The sequence below is a fragment of the Myzus persicae genome, unplaced genomic scaffold, assembly GCF_001856785.1.
Source record: "Myzus persicae strain clone G006 unplaced genomic scaffold, MPER_G0061.0, whole genome shotgun sequence".
NCBI classification, from domain to species: Eukaryota; Metazoa; Arthropoda; class Insecta; order Hemiptera; family Aphididae; genus Myzus; species Myzus persicae.
In genome coordinates, this window is record NW_019102056.1 from 311,512 (window position 1) to 339,291 (window position 27,780).

The window sequence follows — 27,780 nt, forward strand, 5'->3', positions numbered from 1 at the left end:
TTATCAGGCCAAATAACAATTTTTCCAATCTGTCAGCAGTGGTTTGATTGTAGTCAGTTGTCTTAGTGTACACTGTTCGTGATTTTGTAGAACATTTTTTTCTTATTCAGCGCCATTATCCATCATCGGCCAGTCCGGTATTTCGTAATACCATACTAATACGGTAATAATTTGTATTATTGTAACTTACGATTTTTATTCGTATAATTTTTAATATGTCTACAGTACCTATAGTTACAAATATGTTAAATGTAAATAATTGTGTATGTTTCCATAAGCAGGATCAGATTGATACTTTAAGGGTCCCAGGACAAAGAAAATATTGCAGGGGCCCTAGGTTATCCATAAAAAAATTGCATACTTGTGTAAAATACATTTTTAATTTTAATTATAAATAATTATTTATGTTATCTACACTATTTTATCAATAATTCAAGCAGTAATATACCACTTACAAATGTAGCTATACGTATATTTGTATAAAATAATCTAATACTAAAAAGTGTTGGACTGAAAACGAATGTAAATATATATTTTTTCAACATTTGCAAATTGAGTAGGTACTTTTCTTTATTTTTTCTCCACAAATTAATCTATTTTACCATGAAATTACAATCTGTCCGATACAATATCACTTCCAATTCTCATAACTGATAAACAATTTAAACAATCTTTATGCATTTTAATGCTTAGTATATATATTTTTTTTATAATTTTAAGTTTAAAAAATGTGCATTTAAATTATCTGCTATTATATTACACCGTACCTATATACTATTTAAATTTCCTAAAATTAATTTTTATTTTTAAAACCCATATTTTTTCTCTTAATTATAGAACGGGAATCTATTTTGCAATTGCTATATTTATTTTGCCTAAAGGCCTCCTAAGTATTTTTAAGTATTTTTTTGACCAACACTGCCTTATAATATTATTTTGTGTTCTGAATTCTAATTACTATTTTATTGTTAAATAATTATCTGAATTTATTATTAAAACAATATTTATTACAGAATACTTTTAAAATGATGCGCCATGTATGCGGTATACGTTTTAATTAATCATATCATATTATATTGTTTTAAAATAGTTTAACCTTGATTTTGATGGATTTATTTCTCACAAACAACCACTGAGGTTTAATTTTATTATAAACCTATATATTTTATGTTCCAATCGAATTACGTTACACAATAATTGCATTTTACGCGATATAAACCAATTTACTGTACAAATTGATGAGCTGAATAACAAGTACTCGCACCCAACCAGACCAATATTATTATGCGCATAAAGACATTTTAAATTTTAAATTGAACAATTAGAATAGTGGATAAATAAATCATAGACAATACTATTATTATGATGTTGTATACTTGTACAACATGATCACACATGCGTATATCATATATTCATTTATCGTTTTGCACCTTGTTTAATTGTTTTCCACGCGATCGTTTGTAACCTGATATGATAACAGTGTATAGTAAATCTATGATAAGAGGATTAAAGTCTTACACGAAAAAAAATCATCCGGATATAATAACTTACTTACACGGTTGGAGTGAAACAACTTTACCGATGTTATACCCTTTCATGGGTTCAATCACCGCCTTTTTATATTGGTTATCGATCGTTTTAATAAAGCTGCCGATAGCAGTTAAACTTTAACATGATTAGGGTGAATTGACCATTCATCAAACTTGAAGTAAAAAATAATATTTTCCAAAGCACTTTACCTCATAAGACTGTATTGATGAAACCATCACAGGACACACCTAGCTCTAAAATTTAAATATCAATAAAATGTAGGTACTCTTAATTTCTAAGTTTTTAACAATTATTAATTTGGTGTGTACCTACTTAATAATTCAACAAACATTATTTTAATATTAAACATAGGTACTCAAATGTCTTTTATTGCATATACTATACATCATATTGCATACATATATTCTAGATTTTTGAGTAACACATAAAATACGTTTATAAGTAATTATTTAATATTGCTATAAGTGTACGATATCATCTACTACAGTGTACCAATTTTATTTGTTATTTAATCATTTAAATTGTTTTCGTTTTTCTTCTCGGTAAAATCTTCTATGATTAAGAGTCCGTTTTTTAATTATAATGAAACACGTGTTTTTGTTGTACAACATATGGCCGAGATCCTCGTACTTATAGAGTTAAATAGAACAAGGAATATTGCTTTAGAACAAATAAATAATATATCATTCGTTAATTAGTTGAGTATATTTAGAACAAAATAAAATAATAATAATAATAATAATAATAATAACAATAGTAATAATAATAGTAATAGCGATAATATTTATTGCAAGAACAACGTGGTGAGTGGTGAGTCAGATATACCTAATGTGTAATGGTACTGTACAAAAAACTGAAAATGACTGCGGAGGGCTGAGGAAGTGAGATTTTAGGTCAACATTTTTTTTGGAAAATCTGCACTTTATGTACTATGTTTTAAGTATATATATATATAGTATATAGTACTAGTCTATATGGACGTGCTTATTAAAAATGTCTAAAGAAACGTCCAACCGTTTTCATGGCACCCTTGGCTAACTTGACGGGAGCATTGGTTAACCCCTTAATCTTCTGTTTGATTAATGCTTCGTTTTCGTTTGGTTTTATCAGACTCTCGAAGGCTTTCATCACTCTGAACAGTCGTGCTCTAATCTTGGGTTCCTTGAGCAAGTCGACGGTCTTGGCGGCCGAGTTCCTGATATAGTCACGGATCTCTGGAGTTTTCGAGATACGGTCGACCACCTGCTTCGTCTCTTTAAATTTGTCCGATGTCGTGTCCACCTCCCTCAAAATAAACGCCACCATCTTGTTAAACATACCTAGCGAGAAGTGGGCGTACGGGCTGGTGGCCATCACATCGACGAAGTTAAATAAGGCCCGGGTCGTGTCCGAGCACACTTCGTTGGAGCCCAATTCCTTAGCTGTATTAAACGTCAGTTTCATCAGGTTCATAGCCTTCGGGTTGCTAAATGCATCGTTCCAGATCTTCGATTTGTATTCTTCGCACTGATGGTGCTCCATCTCTGGTTCGGAAACTTCTTCCTTCTCTTCTCCCTGATTATCGTTCTCTTCTCCCTGATTATCGTTCTCTTCTCCCTGATTATCGTTCTCTTCTCCCTGATTATCGTTCACTCCTCCCTCATCATCGTAATATCCTTCCTGATCATCGTCCTGTTCGGAAGTCTGAACCTTGCAACTAATTTCCTGTGCACACACAACATAATATTCATAATTTATGACTATGGGTACACGCACATATTATACAGAATAGTTCTCTGACATCGCTTATTATATAATTATAAGTAAATATTTATTCGGTTGAAACGATATCTTCCCAGTCCCACCACCAAAATCTAAGTTTAAGCGATTTAAAGTCTAGAGGCGCAAATAGCCTAAATTGAGACACCACACCATGTAGCTATAATTATCGACATTAGTACTAATATAATTTATTGTAACTTAGAAATTAGAATATAATTTTTTTTTCAATACAACATGTGGTTCTGTTATGACAAATTACTCAAAAATATCCTCAACATTTATAACATAAGATAATAATTGGGTGGAGCGAAGCATAGCCCTTTTATCCCTCAGTTCGATGCAATTTATTACTGTTATCTTCTCCAAAACTACTGAACCAATCTTGAAACTTATAAATCATGAAACTTAAAATATAAATTCTTTGATACCTAAAGGATGCATAAATCAAGTTTGGAAGAAAGGTACTGTCATTAATTAATTATGATGAATTACTCATTATTCATGTTGTGATAACATGACAATATGGAACGTATGCTAACAATAGTATGGTCCAACTCAAGGGTAGATCCAGAATCTCTATACGGAGGGCACTTAAATTAAAACGATTTAAGAAATTAAGAGTTAAGTTCTCCTCAATAGCTTCCCCCTATTTTCCCCAACAATGATCACTGTAGAAAATTAGAAATTTTATTTAAATGAAATTAAACCGTAGGCATCTACGCATTTTTCCTATTGTCGTCGTGTATAAAATACCTATGTTTATCTACTTAACAGGTGTAGGTACACGTGGCTACATCAGATCGTCATTTTTATGCGTTTTATATGTGCGTTAATCCGTATAGGTGTTTACAAATGTACCGATGAATATTCAACGAGACCATTGTACAACGATCGGTAGACCAATAATGTACCTAAAGCGGTTTTGGAAAAAAATAAACACGGTCGTTAAATATTGAACCAACGCTTTGTTTTACCCGCTCTCCTAATGTGTATAACATGGGCAGTTTATCAAAAATGAATAGTACAACGAAAAAAAAACGATTACACAGTTCTAAAATAAACATTTAAGATGCGTATTTAAAGACGTGTTTTTTGTGAACAAAAAAATTATAATACCTATTATAATTTATAGGTATATTTAGAGTGATTCTTTATAACTGCAGATTGAAACGTCGCGTCCCTAATACGCACATCTCATCTATGCAGTCAGTTTGATTCACCACCCATTCCATATAATGTATTAGACCCTATTCGATAAGTTTTGTTTAAAAAAAAGACCCTGTTATTACTGTCGATGACGATTTATAGTATAGTGCACATGGGACATCGTAAAAACTTGTACAGGCGGTGTCTGATGACCTGCGATCGTATTTGAAGTAGAACGTTTAATGCTCATTCCAGCAAAGTGTTATCGTCTTAGGATATTTATTTTATACTTTAAAATACGTACAGAGTGATTCGCGAAGCATGCGGCTCACTACCATTTTTCTTTTAGTAATTAATTTATTCAAATTCTGGTTTTTGATTTTTTAAGTACCTATGGACTTTGAGTAGAAGAAACTTGTTTTTTCAAATGAGAAACAACCCTTTTTAATGTGTTTACATTAATGTGATGGTTTCATCAAGCAGATGATGTTTTTGAAAATGTTGATGTAATGATGTACCTATATCCAAACAAACATTTGAACGAGTAGTACGTATGAATTATTGAAATATATATACGTACCTACTAAAAAATAAGGATTATAGTAGTCATGAAAAATTTCACAAAACTATAAAATAAATGTAATAGGCATTTAATCTTTAAAATTATTAATTTATATATTATATGGTATCCACATGTAGTGTATATTATATTAAACTCATACCAGTGAAACCTATTTAAATATTGTCTATTAATTATTATCATTAGTATGCATTAAGTTAGTAAATAACTCCAGAATACTGCTAGTTCGAATTTCGGTTTAGATTCATCAACATTTTTAAAAAAGTCAAATGTACAGGGAAAAAGAGCGATGCTCGTTGAACAAAGAAGAAGTTGGTATCGTCATAGGACACTCCTTCGTATAAATCTAGGTCATCAAAAATAAGGTCATTAAACTCAAACATTTATAACATCAGAATTTCACGATTCATTATCAAAGGAAAAATTGAAGGCGAGAGTGCTAGGTGAATCACCCTGTATAATGTAGTTGGTTTGTTTTTACCTGAACTGCAGCTATGACAGCTATTGCCATGACGGCCAGGTACAATTTGTAACTTCCCATGTTGTTAAAAATCGCTATCCGGTACGACACGACGAGATATTTGTTTGAACAAACTTTTGATAAAAAACTACTAGGTTTTATACTTTGTGAAACGGTATTGCACAAGTGTTTGAACATATGCTTTGTTTAAATGGATAGCAAATATAATATATTGGGGGAAAAAAGTTTAAAACGTTTAAATGCCTTTTTATACACTGTAGCTTTTGTTGCAATACAAAAAAAATAATAATTGAGAAAATTAGAAAAATTACTAACACATCTGGTAAACGTCACGTGGAATTAGTTACACCCAGCAACAATGCAAACCTATTCAACGCAGTTTTGGTAGGTAAGCTAATATTTTGTTCAAACCACTGATGGTAAACGTCAAGTTTTGGAAACAAAAACATATTATAACAATCACGATAAACACTATACATATTTGGTCGGAAAAAATATCACTCGACACATCTAAAGTTTAATCTCTGGAGGTCAGAAATCTGATGAGATTTTTTTTTTGTTACGGACACGATGATTAGTAATTATGTAATTGAATCTTGTAAAGTAGGTAAATTATTATATTTTATAAACCCAATGATATTTTCCAATGCAATTTTTTTTGACAAAAATGAACTGAGTCTACTGTTGTAGTACTATTACTTATTAGTAAAATAAATTACTTTAATCACAATAGTATCATAAAATATATCTACTATTAGTATATTTACTACTAGTAATATTATAGGCCTTCGCTCAGAATCGTTTTTTGCGTAAAATAATTTTATTGCAGGTGTCATTGAATTCAAATTTAACACATCCATTACAGACTCTAGACACCTAATGTATAGTAAAGTGTTACCCACTTACCCAATTTTTTTTTTCAGCTTACAAAATTTGAAAAATGATTCAAATTTAATTTTTATTCTATAATGTTTTCGAATGAAACATGAAAACATTTTTAATAAAAAAATCATACTTCAAGATTAAAACTTGCAGCTTAATATCTAAAATAATAAAGCTTACCCACTTATAAACGATCACACCGTATTGTGGTACATCGGTATTGACTTATAACTTATAAGTTAATAACAGCTGTAACTATAGTAATATTATAAAAGTATGAAATAATAATATTATAATTACTATTACCTATATTATTACTCACTATAATATTGTGATTTTGTTTTTGGTGAAATTTATTTTTATACACCGTACTGCTAACATACCAACATAATAATACATCAGTAACAGCAATTTAAATATGAAATAGAAAATATCCTCAGAAATATAATCTGCTGAGGGACCACATCCGCGCAAAATCGGCTTTCTTCTTAGACAATGATTTGTCATTGAATTCAAATTTATCACATCATAACAAGTGTCCTAATCCTACTCCTACTCAATGGTGACGAACACTCATTTGCTAAGCAAAGATACTCCCCCGGCTTTTAATAACTCGTTTCAGCTCTAAAAAATGTCGTTTATATTTAAGATGATCGCAAATTACGTGTAGTGTGTCGTAATGTGCTTCACTATGAACATTCTGTGCCAAACAAAGCCGATACTTATTATTCAGTCGTTTAGTTCTTTGTTGTATACTTGCCCTATATCGTTAATATTAGAGAATGTCGTGATTTCAATTTCAGATAATAACGTTTCATATTGCCTTCAATAATAGGTAGTTCAATGCCTTATTGTAACAAATTATTATCCTGTTTCTAAAGTAGTGTACGACCATGCAAAACGCAAACAAAAGTATCTGCAACCATGCAATTTGTTAATACATACCAAATATTATAAACGTTAGGCGCTTTAGACGGAGATCGTTTGAAATTTGAATTGATCGAATTGCACTTATTTTTGTCGAATTGCACTTGGGATAGAAAAAGGTCAATGTTCGAATGTTTCACTCAACGATCACTACGTAGAATCTATTTATTAACGAATATCAGTAGGCGTCCTTAAGAATAATTTGTATTTTTAATATCTAAATTTATAGCAATTACTGCTAGAGTTACAGTTCAAAAATAATAATATAAAAAATATATAAATTTCATCAAAATTAATGAATACTTGAAATGTACATGTTACATAGTTACAATTTAAAAAAAAATAGTGTACAAATATTAATTTAATTTATTTATAAATAAGCAACTTCGTGCAATAACGTAGTCGTTATAGTGTTAAATCGATTAACACAAACATAGGGTATGTAAGTGTCAAATAAAATTGCAATTTTAATATAAGTTTTATCGAATGATCAGATCGTGTGCAATATTCGAACATGACCTGTTTTCAACCCAAGTGCAAGAAATTCGAACGTTCTAGTTTAGGTAAGGAGTGTAGTTCGACAATCCTCGTTTAAAATTGTAGGTACTTCAAATTTCCTAATAGGTATCACCTGGAGCAGATTTGTCAGGATGATCCGTTTTGTAATGCTATGTTTTTGTTTTGTTTGATCTGGTAATCCGCATAAAACTATTGAAATATTGGCATAACTTATTTTTAATTAGTCTGACAACATTTATGTTAACATTCTTATTTTCATTTTTTTTGTTGCGTTTATCAGATAATAAAATTATTGCTAGTTTTTGGGAGGTTTGGCTCTCCCCTTCACCATTCCAAAATCCTCATTACACCATTGTTATTTGTGGAGTTTTTAATGTTTTTCAACTTACATTGTTCAAGTATATCAGGACCCTTGTATTAAATTTTCATGCTTTTTGACCCAACCAATAAAATTATATTGACATTTATAGAAAAAAAATGAAAATTGAAAATGTCCGTCAATAGCTTAGAACGAGTCAAAAAATTTTTTTTAATTTTCAAGTATTTAGGAAATTATAAGACAAACATTTTGAGTGAATTTCAAATATCTACGGTTCTTCGTTTTTTAATTACAACAAAATAATATAATCGTCTCATATAAGAAATCGAGTGAATATGGTTATTGAAATTGAAATTATTGTGTTGTAAAAATTTGAAGTTCTAAGGCTCATAGAAATTTAATTTGACTTTCCGGTAGACATTTTTTTTAAATAAAAGTAGATAAACTTTTTCTTAAATTTCCACCAACAGCAACTTACGAGGAAGCTTTTATTACATTTTCAAGTTTTTTGACCGAGCAAAATGTTTTTTATCGATATAAATTTTAGAAAAAACTAATAATAAATGACAATTTCATATGTCTATTTATAGCTCGACATGAGTCAAAATATTTTGAAAATGGGATTTTATATGGAAAATACTAATATACATACATTCAGTGAAAGTTTCATGTATCTACTCATTTGTTTTAGAATTACCTACATAAAAATCAAAATCGATTTCGTCGAAACCCGATTTTGCATTAAAATTCCTTTTTTCCTTAATGTTTTGTTTGTTTTTCCTCTCGCTTTTGAAAACTATTGAGAATTTTAAATTTTGACTTCCTGAACGTACCAACTAGACTGACTTTCCCATCGTAAAAGATACTGAAGTTTAAAATCGAAGAATAATTATTTCGACTACTTATTGTGTACACAGACACAAATAAAAAAAATTAAAAAACAACACACACAATATTGTAAAATCAATGCATTTATTGCTCCGCTTAGAATTAAAAATGCAAATTACGAAATAATTATCTTCAGATTACATTTTATAACAAGAAATAATTTTTTTTGTAAGATATTCACAATTTGATAGGACGCATCGGTGGTGCTTCAATTTTCATTTTCATATAGCAGGGATGGGCAACTCAAAGTTATTAGCGGGCCACTTTTAAGAACTTTAAAATCTAGCGGGCCACAATGCATAGGAGAAAGCAAAAAAAAAGTTTCTTCAAATTTACTAGCATTTATTTTTTATCTTTATTTATTTATATTTACAATTATTATTCAATGTGATACTTGAGAATGTGGTTTTTCAATAGACAATTTAGTAAAATCCACTTCTATTTCGAATGATTTGTCATGTATAATGTCTTTTCAAATTATATTCTTTTAGTAATGCAATAATATTTAAGCAAACTAAACATTGAGGTGTTTTTGTCTGTTTATAATAAATAAATATTCATTCTCCCATAAACTGTTAAAAATTCTATTTTCGTCTTCGATTTTACGCTTTTTAGCGGACATTTTAAAAATAATTACTACAAAACGCGAAAATAATAATACTAACGGCGCGGCGGTGTGACACTACGGCAGTACGGATATGACTAAACCGATAAAATGAAATAAATACCTAGTATGTTAGCTACGCCATTCTAAATATATGTTTAGACATTTAATAATTTAGTTTCAGTTTAAAACTGGATAAGAATTTATCGAAAAATGTAATAAAATAAAATAAAATATAGATAAGCGCTAAAATTATAAGAAGTAATTTGAAAATGTAGCGCGGGCCAGATAAAAAAGGTACGCCGGGCGCCAGTTGCCCATCCCTGTCATATAGCATAAATATTTAAGCTTGAACATATTATCTTTGTTGTTTAGTGCTGATTCCACATCAACTGAAAAAATTGAATAGGAGTGTTTAAAAAGTATTTTATGTATACAAATAATAAGTAATTATATGTGGTAAATAACAACATTGTTTTATAAACTTAACAGAACGGCTTAGAGGAATTCAATATTTTTTATCTTAAAATAAATTTTGGTTTTTTGGAATAATTATATTTGTTTAACATTTTATATCGCATCATTTGGTCTAACTACTTCAATTTCCCACCCTTTTACCTTATGTGAATGTTCGATTGAGTACAATAACACACAAAGAAAAAACATCAGTCATGAGAATACCCAATATAAGTATAAGAAATATCTTTCCCTATAACCGTAGGTACTTCCATAATTTTTAATAGAATTGATGGATTAAATAGTAATTTTAATCAATTTAGATTGATTAGTACCTATAGAGTTTAAGTGTATACTACTATACCGGTATTTTTAATTAAATTTATGAATTTTGCCTCTGAAAAAGATTGTCTGTAAATGTTTAAACTGTTTTTTATAAATAAATATAAGGCTTTTAGCCAATGTGTAATATTTTATGACTTTTGTGCACATGTCCATTTATAGATGTTTTATTATTTTACAACTAGAAGTCACTTATTTAATATTAAATAGGTACCTATACTTTGAGAAAGTATTTAAAATAGGTAATACTTCTAAAATATACTTCACAAGACTTGAAGACTGTAGTTAGTAGTGTTAGTACCTACCTACTTTAATACGCAATAAGACTTATACAGTAAGATTAAAGTAATTGTACGAGATTCGAATCGTCTTATATCGAATCGTTTTATCAACAGTAACTTCTGACTTCTATTGGCAATATCGCCAAATATTATTCGCATGAACGTTGATGTTATTTTTACGTATTGGCGGTCATCGTACGTGTTTTTTATCACATGAATACATGATGAATAATTTACACCATGGTAAGCCATAAAAATACACTAACACGGAGTACACTGTTCCAGTCTGCTACAGAGTGAGGTTTTAAACGAGCAATCGAAACATACAATTTTAAGTCACATTTTTTTTAAGGTAAATCATTTAACGTTGAACCGCGCTCTATATTTAAAAAGATGTTATAACGTTTTTGAGAATATTTTTTTTTGATTATTTTAAGTCATTACAAAACCACATATTTGATAAAAAATTACATTTTCATCGTCATCATTTTTTAAGTCTTATCAATTTTTGAATGACAACATACATTTTTCGTTTCATATTCCAAAGCATGCTATTTTATTTGTATTATTTGTATTCTGAAAAATGAATTTTAGACGAGCAGATAATTAATTAGTTATAAGGCCTAGACGCTTACAGTTGTCAGTTTTGATGAGTGCTGTAGTGAGTAGTGACCAATATTTTATGGGGTACCTACATCTTCAAGTCATACCATTCCACTAATCTAAACTTCAAATACTCAAATCATAAACTACTAGTCCAAAATTCGATTTTAATAAATCAAACAACCTACTCCGAAAATTATTCTGATTTGCAATAAGGAATTTAAAAAAATATGTTGTCTTTAAAATTAGGGAAAACTTAAACACTATATAAAGATAAAAATGAATACATTTTTATTTAAATCTTGTTTTGTAACTAACAATTTTTTCAAACACATTAATATTATTATAATTGAAGTAATAAATGATACAACAACACACGGTGTACCGAGTACGTTTGTAGTCAGTTTTCTTATTGTATTCTTATTATAATATTGTTTATCATAACTTATAAATATGTAGTTATGTTATATTTTAATCTATATATAAAAAATATAAGGTACCTATAAACTGCAATTGCTAATTTATAATCGATGCCTCAACCGGATATTCTTGTTTATTCTTTAGAGTTTAGGCAAAAAACATGTTTAGTATAATAAGCTGTTAGGTATCGTTAATGGGTTTGCATTTCGAATCGAAAGTATATAATGATTGACGCGCTTTCCCCCCAACATAGGTACATATGTGTAAAAAAACATTACCAGGTTTATAACTTACCTACTGTAGTGTTAATATTATAATATATGATACGGCTGTTCAATATATACATTTAAAATATAACGTAAAAATGTTCGTATACTGTAATATTATTTTAAAGCTGTTTATTGTTACTATTATTTACCTATTTATTTATTTATTTTTTAGTTTGAGAAACAATAATAATATGTACTTCGTTGGAGTGGACGTCGGGACGGGAAGTGTTCGGGCGGCGTTAGTCGACGGTACTGGACGAATTCTAAAAAAATCTACCAGTGTTACTCAAACGTGGAATCCCGAAGAGAACTTTTATCAACAATCGTCCGAAGACATATGGAGCAGTTGCTGTAAAGTCGTGAGGGTAAGGAACGAGAAACTATTTTGTCTCTATACAACACGACTATAGTATTCGAAAATTATCGATGACAATAATATGCTCTTTAATATTTGGTATAATACCACTATCGATATTAAAGTATTAAACGTATATGGATGTGGCATTCTACAAATAAATCTCTATGCTACTACGACTGATAGCAATTTGCAATTGTTAAGTGCAACATCGTTACATCTCTTTTCTCTCTTGTTTAAATGCAAGTTTCTTTAAAGTTCAGAAGCTGCTGTACCAGTGAAAACCACCATCGCCTCTCTCTTCGTTGTGATGTTGGCTTAAGAGGACGTGATAACCGCATGTGTTGTCTCCGTTTTACAAGTGCGTAACATAGCAAATTGTACACTCAGCAGAACACGTGTAGCTCCGTTAATTTAAAAATTAAAGTGAATTGACCTCTTATAAAATCTAAAGGTAAGATTATTATCTAGGCAACCTCATAAGCTTTTTATTATATATTATTATTTTAACGCGAGTTATAAGTATTTTAAGATGTATAAAAAATTTACAATTTTAAAACACCCATAACTCGCGTTAAAATTAAAATATAATAAAAAACCTATGAGGTTGCCTAGATAATAATCTTACCTTTAGATTTTATAAGAGGTCAATTCGCACTAATTTTTAAACTAACGGAGCTACACGTGTTCTGCTGAGCGTAAAATTTGCTATGTTACGCACTTGTAAGACAGAGACAACACATGCAGGAATATCACGTCCTCTTAAAAGTCTAAGTTTAGTGAAGATAGAAATGCCGTATTCGTATTACTTTAATATATCTACACACACACACATATATATATATAAATATATATATGAATAATATAGGATGTCACCGAAGGTGTACCATCGGATGCTGTGGGAGGTATCGGATTTGATGCTACGTGTTCTCTAGTAGTCGTGGACAGTGATGGACTACCATTATCCGTGAGCAAAAACGGTAAGAATTTTCTGCTAAAATGTCTTGCATAGTGATAGGTATATGAGTAAGCAATACTGTGGCGTTATTAAGAATTAGTTCAGGAAGAGGGAAGAGTGACACATTATTTTTTAATAATTTAACATAACATAAGATAGTGTCCTTTAAATATTATAAAGAATTAATAGATGAATATAATCATTATAGAGGGAGAGTAATTGTAATTGTTCGGATGGTTTTTTACATAATTTGAAATCATTTTAAAAACCAATTTTGAAAAATAAATGTTGATGTGTTTACCTTTAAATGATTAATTAAGCTATACACACAACGTAAATGGCCTAATCTTGTTAATTATGTCACCGATAAATATATCAATCCGATAATAATATTTCACCTAACTTAATAACTTATAATTTATAAATTATTTTCTGCAAATCATTAAATACTGATTCGTCTAAATAATTGTATAAATATTATTATTTGATAAGTCATATCAGGGTTATACTGAATTTTATTTACAAGTGCATGTAGACTGGCTGTGTCCAATTAAGACAATAATCGATATTATGACTTTACGCTTACGCAGCATTTATTTGCAAATTATTTTGAACTTTTAAACACGTACTAAGTTAATACATTACAATTACGATTACAAATAAACATTTTTACCCAATATTTAAATCTAAGTTATGTAACCCTAATGTTAAATAGATATGTAGGTATAAAAAAATGTAAGTAGCGAGTACCTATTAAACTAAAAAGTGCATTCGAAAAATAATTCAGAATATCGAAAAGAGTTTTAAAGTTAATTTATTACCAACCGAAAGTTAGTAATTATTGTGGTATCGTATTATTATTATAAATAGGTACATATAAATATAATATGATTATAGGTGAACGAGAACAAAATATAATACTGTGGATGGACCATAGGGCCAAAAAGGAAGCAGATTTCATCAACACGACAAATCATCGAGTTTTGAAGTATGTGGGAGGTAAAATATCGTTAGAAATGGAAACGCCGAAAATTCTTTGGCTAAAAAATAATCTACCGAAAAACACGTTTTGGCAAAGAGTGGGTAGGTTCTTCGATTTGCCCGACTTCCTTACTTGGAAAGCAACGGATGCCGTTTCCAGGTTAGTCTGCATAATAATATATTAAATTATATCAGTGGTCTTCACCCAGTGAAACGAGCTTCAGAAAAAAGTCGTGGACCGCAGTACCTATACTTTTAAGTTTTAATAGGTAATTAAATTGTATATATACATATAGGTAGTAAAAATATATGTTATTCGACTGTACGGAGCCAATAAAATGAATGTACTAATAATATACTAGTAAATTAACTAAAATTCGGTTTGTTTTTGCTTTTTACACAGTAAAAGATATAAACCAGTACTTATATATCATTATAACGGGTATTTCAATAAGGAAGGTCGATCTTTCAATATAAAAAAAAAATAAGTTGTGTGTAAGCTATGTAGTCAATTATTTTTATTTTAAAGAACATTATATACGAATTATGTATGGAATAAAACATCGTTTAAATAACTGCTTTGCTTGGTGGCAAGTATTCGGGAGGTACAATTTTCTATAACCTTGACGCGTGATTTATTTGCATGGACCTGCGATTTAAGATAACCCCAAAGAAAAAAGTCTAAAGTCGTTAAATCGCAAGATCTCGGGGCCAGTATATAAATAATAATACATTAATTTGTGTAATTAGCTTTAATTTGTTTGAAACACAAATATGGGTCAAAAAAAAAATGAATAAAATGGGTTGAGAGTTCAATAAGGTTGAAAGCCACTGCATGTATATATCATAAACTTACACTTATAATATATATATCATAATGCTAGAAAAATAGCGAATATCTATATATAAGCCGACACCTCCACACCGGTGACTTGCTGTACAAAAAAAGACTGTTTCGTTTACAGGTCACTGTGTACGGTCGCCTGTAAATGGACGTACTGTGCAGGTCAGGCGTTGCAGGGTGGTTGTTGGGATCGCTCATATTTTGAAGAAATTGGTCTGGATGACTTGAGCAAAAACGATTGGTCAGCGATAGGTCAGTATCACTCTTTCATCATGTAGTGAAATTTAGGTACCCAGGCGGTCGTTATACTTTTAAATCAACACCTTTTCTTTTTTTTTAAACAGGCAACGAAGTCTTTGAGCCAGGACGACCATGTGGCAACGGGTTAACCGATAAAGCAGCCCGTGAAATGGGACTAGCCGTCGGGACTCCAGTGGCCACATCATTGATTGACGCGCACGCTGGAGCACTGGGAATGATCGGGATTGGGTCTAAAAATCCGACGGACTTTGGCCACCGATTGGGTAAATACTAAGTATTATAATATACGTACTTCTTACTACTCGATTTTGAATCTATATGATATGTACCTACAGCCTTTGTGAAATATATGGATTTTTAGTAGTATGCAGGAAAAAAAAGTGTGGAAAGTATGTGTGGAAAATATATCAAGTGGAAAAATTTCGATCGAAAATATTTTTAACAAAAGTATAGGTACATATTTAATTTACGTCAATATAGCTATAAGTTCAAAATTCCTATTGGAAACTCCATGCCGTGCCGCACATGTCTTTTCGATAACTATTTTCATAATATATTAATATCATACAAAATATATATATAGCTTATAGAGTAATGTATATTGCTGTAAACTTGAAACTTACTTATTATCTATTATCTGTACAATTATACATGTTTTTTAATTGTGTTTGATACAATTAGTGAGGATAATCAATATAAAAACGTAACGTAATTCCCTTCATTTTTGACACACAACTTTTGAATAACCTTGCAGCATAGGTATCTAATAAACTACCTATTTAGGTACAGGCAGGGCCGGCTCAATGTGGTAGCAAAATAGGCAGCCGCCTAGGGCGGCACTAGTGCGGGGGCGTCAAATTTCGAATGAACCAAAGTGATTTAATTATTATAATATAATATTGTATACTGAATTGTATGTTCATTGTTCAAAATATACAAAAATAAATATGTAATAACTAATAAGTAATAACTAATAATAATATACTGTTGATACTTCGTTTACCGAGAACGTAGCCAAATGCAGCTGTAGCACTTCGCATTATTTTAACTATGCCTATGTCGGTCGCGTCTGGTGAACGGAGCTTTCCCAAATTAAAAACTATTTGAGGTCTTCTATGAATTAAGAAAGGTTAAGTGATCTTGCTACAATTTCTATTGAAAAGAAGTAATGGAAAACCTGGAGTTAAACAATGTACCGACTGATTTTGCCCAAGAAAAGGCTCGCAAAATTAATTGCATTTAACATATTTTTAATTGTGTAGTTATACATTTTTTAATGTTCAATTAAATACATATTGTTGATCTACGATAACGATACCGAATGAGTAACGATGGTCAAAAATATTAATTGTTCTATTTCACACCCAACAATTATTTTATATTTTGTAAAGAAAACCGAGGTCAGTTAAAACATTTTTTTTTAAAAATAAAACAAGGGTTTATAGTTAAAAATAAATGTCCATATTTTATTCAACCCCCTCCTCTCCAAAAAATTAACTATCGCATAGGGCCGCGTAAATTAGATTTGCCTAGAGCGGCAAAAATCCTACGGCTGGCCCTGGGTACAGGTAATAATATATTTATGTTTATGCTAATTATTCTGCAGTAATGATTGGGGGCACATCGACGTGTCACATGTTACTAAGCGACCAAGAAGTGCTCGTGGACGGCGTCTGGGGACCATACTACGGTGCCATAGTCCCGGGTCTGTGGCTTCTAGAAGGCGGCCAATCAGCCACTGGCAAACTGATCGATCATGTGATCAGCACTCATCCGGCCGCCAAACATCTGAAAGTCACTGATGACGAGTGAGTATACCTATAAACATATTACATAACTATATATTATTATAATATAATAAATATATAGGGCTAAGGACTTTTAGTACTTAAGAGACCTAAAATATGGATGCACTTGAAACACAATAAGGGATGTGTTCTAAATATTTTTATTCGAAATAAATACTTGAAAATTAATTTCCATCTTCGTCGTCTATACATCGAAATATAACTCACGGTAGCGCACGCGATGATTTCTTGACAACTTAAGTTGATTTTCTACATGCTATGTGTCGTGTATATAAATATATTCCTAATAGGTATGTACTAAAATTAAATTTTAAATAAAGCTTCCTATAGTGTTATGGAGTGTTGGTCAAACGGGTTAGGGACGGTGGGTGATGGATATGATTTTTTTTTCAATATTTATAATAACTTAGGTATTGGTATAAAACGACGCCCTCGTGAGAGAAGGCCCCAAGACAAAATAATTTGACCCACTTGTATTATGAAACATATTTATAGATCACTCGCACATTGTTCTTCGAGCTTTCTCTATAGACAAATATGAAAAAACTATAAGTCACTCGACACTAATAATTTATTTGTAAGCACATAGATACACCCTGGGCAGTGATGGGTGAAATTGTACCGGGAAGTTTCCCTATTTATCGGGGAGAGGAAAGTTCCTGATGGAAAATAAATACAAAAATGACTACAAAAAAAACTACAAATAGTGAAAAAAAATTACTGTAAAATTAGCTCGTGTTAGAGACATAAATTATTTCATTCAATAAAAAATTACAATTTAATGTTTAAATATAATAATTGTCGCATAAGAATAATTTTATTTCAGTTTTAATTTAAGAAAAAAAAATATATCAAATTTACAATCGAAGTCTTTACACTCGCCCTAATCAGATATTTACAATATTCTCTATGCTACTAGGTTACTTACACGACGATTGCAATGACTTAAGTTTTTCCAATTTTTTTTTTTTAATGAATAATTCAATTTTTACCATTGACATTATTATATGTACATCCGGTTTTATAACAGGAGAGCGGAAGGCTACCTGAACGGGTTACTCGTGAAAATGGCAGCAGACAAAGGTTTGGATGCAATCGATAGGTTGACCGAAGACTTTCACGTATATCCTGACTTTCATGGAAACCGATCTCCCATAGCGGATCCCACGCTTAAAGGAATGGTACGTGTGGGGTTTTAAGAAAATGCCATGCTTGTCTCCATATTACAAGTGAAAAACAAAAAAATCATACTACAGCAAACATGATCAAAGTTATAAGTTTAGCAGTTTAATGCGGAACTAGTTAGGAAAGCTCGCTAAATCCCAGGAACCTATAAACGTATTTTAACGCAACACAATGAACTATAATTCCATAATACACAATTCCAAAAAAATTATTCAGTAATTTTTAGATTTTTCTATTTTAGTAAGTACCTTCACGAAAAATCAAAGTACTGGGGTGCAGATTAAGTTATTGCCTTTAGGTGCAATTTACCTTAATCGATATCCCTGATAATACTGGCAGATCGGGGAGGATGTGACGTGATGTGAGACTTTTGAATTTTGTACTAGATATACAAAGTGTGGGGAAGGGGATGAAATAACTTTACTTGAGATACCACGGGGGAGGTGTCATATCCTCCATTTAGATTATTTGTGTCATATAAAATATATGATAAAACAATGAAAGTAGGTATATTAAGCGCTATTGACGTGGCTTAAAAACATTCAACAATTCTTAACCCTCTCCCCTTTAAAAAAATCTGACATGCCACTGCTTACTATGCCACAATCAATATATTAAATCCACTCTTAACATTTTCGAGTAACAATATTATTAATATTGTTAATTAATATTAATATTAATAGCTATAGTATTGAGTAATAGACATATTATAAAATATATGGCAATATAACTTATAAGTATAATATACATCCGTTACCTATCTATTTCACTTTACTCCAGATTGAACCGCAATATAAAATATAAATATTATATTTAATTTTGTATTTTAGATGGTTGGGTTGACGCTATCCTCAGACCAAGAGAACTTGGCACTTATTTATCTGGCAACAATACAGGCGCTGTGTGTAAGTATAATAATTTAATATATCTACACATTTGTAACGAATATATTTTCGAAACGATATATTTTATATTACGACTAGCAGTGGTATTACTACTAAGTGAAATGTGGGGAAAACAGTGATTCGGAAAGGCCGGTGCCATCAGTCTGCATGTGCAAATCGGTTTACTTATCTTGTGGGAAAGAGTTTTTTTATAATATATGGTACAGGATTACAGGAAACAGTTAAATCACTTATGAGGACTTGTAAATTAATTGTACGCACCTATGATTATAACTTATAATTATCTATTGTCCTTGGGCCTTGTGGTCTTGTAGAGTGTAGACCTATTAATATTTACTATTTTGAAGAAGTGTCTATCATAAGCATTCATATACCTATAACATTATCATTGCCCGTTTTATAATAATGACAGTCGACAATCATAATATAGGTTCATTGACAATATGTCATAATTTTAACAAGTCTATCACATTATATTACTCTTAGTTGACTGTTTAAGAATAATGGATACAAATTATTAAATTCGAATTTATAAAAATAAATATCAAACAAGTTTTAACTATAGGTAAGTTACCTACCAATAACTCTAACCAAAAATAAATGCCTATAGTTAAGCCTTTGAATGTCACACACTCATCCAACTACTATACACTAATATAGAGCCATAGGTAAGTCTTACCTATCTATACTAAAACGTGTTTTTTTCAAAAACCGAAAAACCACAACAACAAAAATTACCCAGAAGTTATAATAAATGGCGACAATATAATTTGCCTATTAATAAAATATGGCTTACATACCTACATATTCACTCACACTTCTATATCAAGTGTATTTAATTGTTGCATGTACTTCGGTCAAGTACGGGACCAGGCACATCATAGGATCGATGGAGGAGAAGAGCAAAGGATCGTTAAATGTCCAAGAGATCCTCGTGTGCGGCGGACTAAGCCGAAATCTGGTGTTTTTACAGTGCCAGGCTAACGTCGCCGCTCTACCGGTGCGCACTTCCACTGAAGACGACCCCGTTCTGATCGGATCAGCCATGTTAGCCGCAGCCGCGTGCAAGTCGTCCAAGTCACCTGCTGAACTCCATCCGTGGTCTTCGTCACTCGGAAACGCCATCGCGGCAATGGCCAGTGACGCACGAACTGTACACCCTTCGTTGGATTTGCAGGAGTGAGTAATACCACAGAGTATATGAAAATAAAAAATAGTCACTTTTTTCTTACAGTTTGTGGTACACAACAAGCGATATGCTTCATATTTACATCATTAGATTATAATATTATATTATGGGCACGACTTGGTGGGAACTTGGAGTGGCTAATTCAAACCATAATATTTTCATAGCACTCACGAAAAATATTTTCTTCGATTAGGCAAGACATTGTACCTAAGAACGACGAGTATGCCGCGCAAGACCATTTATCGAATTTCCCTGTATAGGTACCTAAAATTAAAAGAGATTTTGACAATTTATTGAAAATTGAAGAAATAATGGGAAAATATACCAACCTACCTAATTAAAAAGTTCACAATAAAATTTTTATTTTTCAATTAATGTATTTAAATTTTAAATACATCTAAAAATATTTGGGTACACTTATATTTATTATAAGCCACTTACAAAAAAACAAACGAACTTAGTAGTGATTGTAGGATGTAAAGGGGATTTCTGCACAAATAAATAAAGAACCCCTCTCCACCCAAAAAAAAAATTGTCCTAGTTAGTTTAGTTCAGTACAAAAATGTTTGACTTGGCGTCGACTTTTAATACATGTAGGAAAAAATACTTGGTGACTAGTGATGGGCGCTACTGAATAATTTGTATTATCGGATATTATTCGATTATTCATATAGACTATCGAATAATTATTTAAATAAAAATAATATTATACATTTATACGAGACTGAATAATCAAAATTATCAAATAATACCTACATAACTAAATAATTAAAACTACGGAATAATAATAATTATTATTATTCGTACAATATATCACACGAGTGAATAATCAAAACTATCAAATAATCGATATACTATTCAGTATTCAGTATTGGTGAACAAAATAAATGAAAAAATTTAATAAGCTCCAAATGTTGAGTTAATACTTTGTAAAATATTTAAAGCTCAATTTTTAAATTATGGGCCTAACTATAAATGTATTTATTTTAAAAAAATGTGCATGTGTTGGTGCATTCGGGAGGTAAAAATTCAAAATAACCAATAGTTTTCAAAAGCGAAAGAAAAAATAATCAAAAAGTTAAGGAAAAACGGGAATTTTTACGCGAAACCAGTTTTCGAAAAAATAGATTTGGGTTTTTACTCGTAGTATTATTCTAAAAAAAATGACTGTAGATACATTTTCACTGAATGTTTGTGTTAGCATTTTCTATACACCATCTAATTTTCAAAATATTTTGATTCGTGTTGAGCTATTTAAAGGCATATGAAATTTTTGATTATTTTTTTTTTTAAACTAATGTCGATAAAAAAAAATTTCCATCAAATTTGGACAAAAATTACACATTAACACAAAGTTTATCGTAATTTTGTTGTAATTTGGTCCCAAAACCACCCAATTTTAAATAAGTATATTTAATATTTTTCCAGCATCACTGATAATTTAAGAATAATATTAATTCAACTTACCGACTACCGTATAAATAATAAGTAATAAACCAATAACAATATAAAATATCATATACTGATATACCGTCTCCGCTCAGAAACATTTTTCGTTTTTCGTATGCTATGGTACCTATATCATTGAATTCAAATTTAATACCATCCATAACAGCGACCGTCTGCACCTAACGTACAGCAGACTGCAGAGCGACATCCACTTACTCTTTTTTTTTTTTATTAACTTTTTAGGTCAGTCTGTAATTATATATTTATACACCTATTTTATTAATATTAGTTTTAACATATAAATACGTATATAGCTTATATGATTTTTAACACAAAAGTGTTAACCATACTTACCGGATACTTAGGAGTTCTATAATACACTAATATGTGAAATTCGAATTCAACCATTAGAATTGTCGGTTGAAAATACAATAATTTTTGAAGTATAGTTGAAAACTTAATATTAACAGTTGTATTTTTAAATTATTGGAATTTCATTGTAACCACCAATTTGTGTGATACCTATAGATCACTAGGGAACCAAATTTTGTATAAGTACTGAATATAGAAAGAAATGTCAACTATCCACCTAATTATTTATATAAATTAGCCATACAATTATCTAGGCATGCTCCCATGAGATATACAACTGGAAATTCAACATTGCACATAGCACACATCAAATTTCAAACAATTTTTGAAATTATATAATATGAACATTTCATATACTTACAGGTATCATGAGAGAAAGTACATGGTTTACTTGGAAATGCTCAAACATCAAAACATGTACAAGAATATTATGTCAAGAAACCCATGAGAATAATTATATTTTAAGTAAAATAATAAATAAAATAAAAATTGTATGATCACACATTTGTTTAAAAAAAATAAATGTTTGATGAATAATTATAAAAAAAATCAGAATAAAACATTTGAACAAAATACAACAGAAGTTAATCATTTTCATCTTAGTCGAGGATTTTGATATCTAGGTGGTTTACTTGTTGATGATGTTTTAAATTTAAACATTTTGTTAACTAATAAAAAAAAATTATACAAAAATCATATAACACATATTAACATTTATAATTTTTTGAAGGTTTGTTGGCCAGTCTAGAAGAACGTCTTACTGATGAATTGCCATTCTGCACATCAACAGACATTTTATTTACTGTTTGTGCTTTGGCAGTTCCTTTTAAGTTCATTTTATTGCTAGTATGGTTAGTGGTTGATGAACTAATATTATTATTTTGAGAACCGATAACCTTGTTCTGGTTTAACTTAGATGTTTTTAAAGCATGCGGAGTGACAACTCTGCCTTTAATGGTTTTGTGATTTATTTCATCTACAAATATGTACATAATAAAGATATCAGTATTGTACAAAACATACTCTACAATAACTTAAAATATTACATTTTAAGACATTTAATATTTTATATTTACCATTGCATGAGTTTTCAGGTGTTACAAATCCATTAACAATTTTTTTAGGAGATTCAAATTGTATGTTTTTGCGCTTTTTCCCTTTCTCGTTTTCTGGATTTTTCAATGCCGGTTTTAATGGAGATACATGTGGCGTACCTAGTATTATTGGAGTCATACCTGACCTACGAGCCACATATGATAACTCTATGGTCTTCAACAGTACTGGGGTAAAACTTGTATTTTTCTGATTTGAAGTTGGGGTACTAGAAGTAACTATAAATATAAATTCTAAATAAGTATTACAGTAGTTTGAACAGTCTAACATTTCTATTTAATGAAATTCTTGTTCTACTAGTAATAAAAAAATATAAGATGTCATTATTAAAATTTAAATAAGTAATTGCTTTCTATAATTGACAACAGATCTAGCAAATATTTATCATAGCTTAACTGGAATAACCATTACATAAAACAATAGTAATTTAATACTAGATAAAAGATATTCTTATTTGATCATTTATCAAAAACATATAATTATATCAAATCAAAAACTCACGATAAGTGTTATTAGACAATTTCATTTCATTGAACTTGGAGTCATTTTTTTCATTAGAATTGTCACTGTTAGGTATAGTTTTTTGTTCCTTTGACTTTTGAGCTGTTAAATTACAAATAAAAAGTATTAGGTATTGTCAATACATAAAAACAGCAAAACACATAGATTTCTAAAAAAAAAACAATACTAAATAATCCAAACTTACTTTTAATGAAATCTGCAAATTTTGATTTTACCACTGGACGTTTATATACTGCTGGCAGTCTGTTAATTACCTTTTTAGCAATCGGGTTTAATGGAGCCCAGTTATTTTTTTCCAATATGGCAAGTTGACTAAATTGGCCTTCTAATTTTTCAACCTAAAATATATTTTATAATGTTTAGTATTAATTACATTACATTATAACATAATATTAAGGTTGTAATTACTTGTAACAACAGCATATCCCAAAATCCATCTAAATCGTTTGTTGTAATGAGCATTTGCCCAGACTTATTATCATATTCATTTATTAGAGTACGCATTTGCATAAATTTATCAGTTGTCAAAAGTTTTGTTTGTCCACATGCAACATCAATTTCATCTTTGACAGACTAAAACAAGATATTAACTATTAATAGTTATAAGTAATTTCATATCATTATAACTTAATATTTTAACTACTTAAGTTTTGATATAAGTTGTATTAAATTTCAAAATATATTTGTTGAATTTACACAAATATTTTAAAGTAGTATTTCTGTAATAGATACTTAGTAGTTAGTAGGTTAATTAGTGAATATATAAATATTAATAAGACAGTTATATTGAAACAATAATTTACTTGAGGAATATCATTGCAATTTCCAGCAGATAATTCTGCCCAATATTTAACTTTATTTTGTAGTTCAACAGTTTTTTTGTCCAAGCATTTCCTATAACATCAATACATTACTATTTCATATTTTTTAGACTAAAAACACTTAAATATTCATCTAAATGTGCAAACATTGTTTTCATACAATGTTTCAACAATTTAAACACACAAATAGCGAAGGTAATTGGTTAATATGCACACCTATAATTATCAGCAACAGTGTTATCTTCGTATTTATCATAGAGCTCAGATAACTTTGGAGGTTTGCGAGGACTTGGTTTCCACTTTTGGCCACGTGTTGTACAAACAAAAGGACTCAGCACAATTTCAGGGACTACCGGTTTCATTTCATCAATTGTGTTATTCAAATTTTCTACATCAATATCTTCTTGTAAATTATTTTTTTCTTTTTCAATCAATGTTGGACTATTATCCTTTACAATTTTTATTTTATTCAACATGGTTTTATTATTGGATTTTTCTTCAATTTCTTTCAATTCTTTAATTGTACTTAGATTGACTCTTGGTTTTTTAATTGGAATTGTTAACGATGTATCAGTAGGTTCAACATTGACGTTAATAATCTTCAGAGGTTTACATTCATTTGTTTTATTTGTTTTCTTAGATATTTTGGATGTCTTCAATGTTTTTGTTTTTGAAATGACATGATCAACAACCAACTTATCATCTAAAACAATTAATTATAGAATAACTTAAATTATTGTTGTTCTAGTGACAGAATAACAACTAGGGTTCGGTTTTGAAGGCAAAAGCCATATTTTTAATAATAATAGACATTTTTGTATAAAAATGTGTTTCATTTATATGTAAGACGATGGATGTATTTTTTATTGCCTTTTTTGTGTTATTATATTAAATTATGTAGCACATATTTTTTGAGTTGCTTTTTTACATAAAAACATTTATATTTTATGAAATATTAGTTAAATCTATAGTAAAAATATGTGACCTTATTATTACAATTTAAATAAGTAGGTATTTGCTATTTGAATTTGTCATGATATAAAACAAATAATAATATCCATAAAAATCTCATAATTCAAACACTAAATCAGATAGGTATCAAAAATTCGGTACACCTCATTTCACCAAGGAACTCAAAATTAATTTATCAAGATTTTTCTTTTGGCTCCATCCCATACATCTAAAAAGAGGGCTTCAGCTGTGTAAGCCTTTTGAGCCATCTAGCCTAGAAACCTACGTAAGTCTTTCCAAATTAACCTGCCTATTGGGTACCTACCGCCTACATATTTGTAATTCCTGTTAATGTAATAACATTATCAAAATTAATTTATGAACCTACATAAACTTTTATAAATTTTCAAATTTGTTTAGATACTATTTATTTAAGTCCTGACATAATACTCGTATTGTTTTTTGATTTCATTGTTTAAAATGTTTTTAATACCTATCTTAGATCTAACATCATAATATAATTTCAAAAGCATACATTTACATAAACATTGGTAAAATATGGTAATAAACAGACATAGACAAAATATTAGTAATTGAAACCTATATTTGTATATATTATCTACAGCAGATATTAATAAATAGGAAGAACTTACTTCTTTTGAGTTCTACATTTTTTTCTATATTTTCTTTTTTCTTTCCTATTGGAATTCTGTTTTCCTTCAGTGTAATTCGAGATCTGCTACAAGAAACACATTTATTTTTTAATTATTACAAATACATAATATAACTTAATGTTAATTAATATAACTGACGTATAATATCATTTATCAATGTGGATATACTAAATATATATAATATAGGTAATATAGTAGGTAATAAGTCATATATATTTGAATTAATGTATTTTGTATGAAGTTTATGGTCAAATGATTGTCTAATTATATTTTGTAAAATACAAAGAAATGTATGTAACCATAAATTATATTATTAACAATAAACACTTAACACTAATGATATATAGTAAATTATGATGTTTACCAATTTAATTTAAAAATGATGACTAAATAAAAGTTATTCTAAAAATTATAGTTAACAATAGGAAGGTACTTTTATGCAATACATCGTTGAAACCAGTAGCCTACGATTATTGTTTGGACATAGTACAAGTCAAGTGATAAAGAAAGGCAAGTACAATTGTTTCTTCTAAATTAATGGCGAGAATTATGGTGTAATTGTAACATAAACGATTTGTTTGAGAAATAGTATGATAGTATGAATTATAGAAATGTAAATAATAATTTGTATTAAAAAGGCAAATATAATTTCTTAGTTTCAAAATAGGTTAAGTTAAAAACTTACTTTTTGGTAGCCATAGTAGGTGTCTAGTGCGATATTGCAATGTTATAACAGTGAACGAGCTACCTACAACATATAAGTATAAATATGATTAGGTACCTATTATAGCGTGTATTGAGTTATAATAATATTGTTGTTCTTCATTACGTCTATGTAGATAGCACCCGAAGTGTGACACTTGTGTTCAGAAGAGTGGGTAATTTATCAAAATACAAAATTATTGAAAAATAAATTCACAAGCAAGATATTAGAATAGCTGTAAAAAATAAAAATAGTAACGAAAACCACAGAATGTAACATACAAAATCAATCGCAACCAGTATTAGTATACATTATAATAATACTGGTAATACGATGGTAATAATTAATAATTAATTTAAAATATTCAAGAAATAAGAATAGGTAATATATCACAGTAAATAATAGGAGCGTTAAAGTGAAACAGTGAAATTGTGTGTAAACAATAAATATTTGAATATCAAGTAATAAAATATAATAAACAATAGAGATCAGGACTCACGAACCACGATTCGCTATTCATTCGCATTTCATTGCATCCGACGGGTCCAGGGATTGTCGGAAACACGGGACTACAACTTAAAACCGTTAAACTCATGTCAAAATGTCAAATCGAATATCGACCAATCGGCGTCGGCGTACCGCAAGACAGTGCAACCGTCT

At 29.7% G+C, this 27,780-nt stretch overlaps 3 protein-coding genes across 8 annotated transcripts; 1 reads left to right on the forward strand and 2 right to left on the reverse strand.

The window, feature by feature from the left end:
- On the forward strand, positions 1–23,034 carry LOC111031101 (FGGY carbohydrate kinase domain-containing protein). Of its 2 annotated transcripts, none has more exons than XM_022310893.1 (11): positions 1–163; positions 12,202–12,394; positions 13,253–13,364; positions 14,240–14,483; positions 15,289–15,419; positions 15,512–15,691; positions 17,035–17,236; positions 18,267–18,417; positions 19,252–19,326; positions 20,189–20,505; positions 22,700–23,034. In XM_022310893.1, exons 2-11 carry the CDS (start codon positions 12,221–12,223, stop codon positions 22,782–22,784), a joined length of 1,671 nt encoding a protein of 556 aa, XP_022166585.1. In that variant the 5' UTR covers positions 1–163; positions 12,202–12,220; the 3' UTR covers positions 22,785–23,034. The 2 variants fall into 2 exon arrangements, with proteins under 2 accessions (XP_022166585.1, XP_022166584.1); XM_022310892.1 differs by lacking the exon at positions 1–163 and adding an exon at positions 4,812–5,005.
- Positions 2,238–5,658, reverse strand: LOC111031105. Its single transcript, XM_022310905.1, has 2 exons — positions 5,520–5,658; positions 2,238–3,255 (listed from the first exon to the last, which is right to left on the reverse strand). Exons 1-2 carry the CDS (start codon positions 5,577–5,579, stop codon positions 2,539–2,541), a joined length of 777 nt encoding a protein of 258 aa, XP_022166597.1. The 5' UTR covers positions 5,580–5,658; the 3' UTR covers positions 2,238–2,538.
- On the reverse strand, positions 22,826–27,780 carry LOC111031102. Of its 5 annotated transcripts, XM_022310894.1 has the most exons (11): positions 27,624–27,780; positions 27,247–27,355; positions 27,103–27,165; positions 26,397–26,482; positions 25,009–25,495; positions 24,775–24,865; positions 24,380–24,544; positions 24,156–24,309; positions 23,951–24,052; positions 23,413–23,667; positions 23,044–23,312 (listed from the first exon to the last, which is right to left on the reverse strand). In XM_022310894.1, exons 3-11 carry the CDS (start codon positions 27,114–27,116, stop codon positions 23,044–23,046), a joined length of 1,623 nt encoding a protein of 540 aa, XP_022166586.1. In that variant the 5' UTR covers positions 27,117–27,165; positions 27,247–27,355; positions 27,624–27,780. The 5 variants fall into 5 exon arrangements, with proteins under 5 accessions (XP_022166590.1, XP_022166589.1, XP_022166588.1 ...); XM_022310898.1 differs by lacking the exon at positions 27,247–27,355 and having other exon boundaries at positions 22,826–23,312; positions 26,397–26,479; XM_022310897.1 differs by lacking the exon at positions 27,624–27,780 and having other exon boundaries at positions 22,826–23,312; positions 26,397–26,479; positions 27,247–27,617.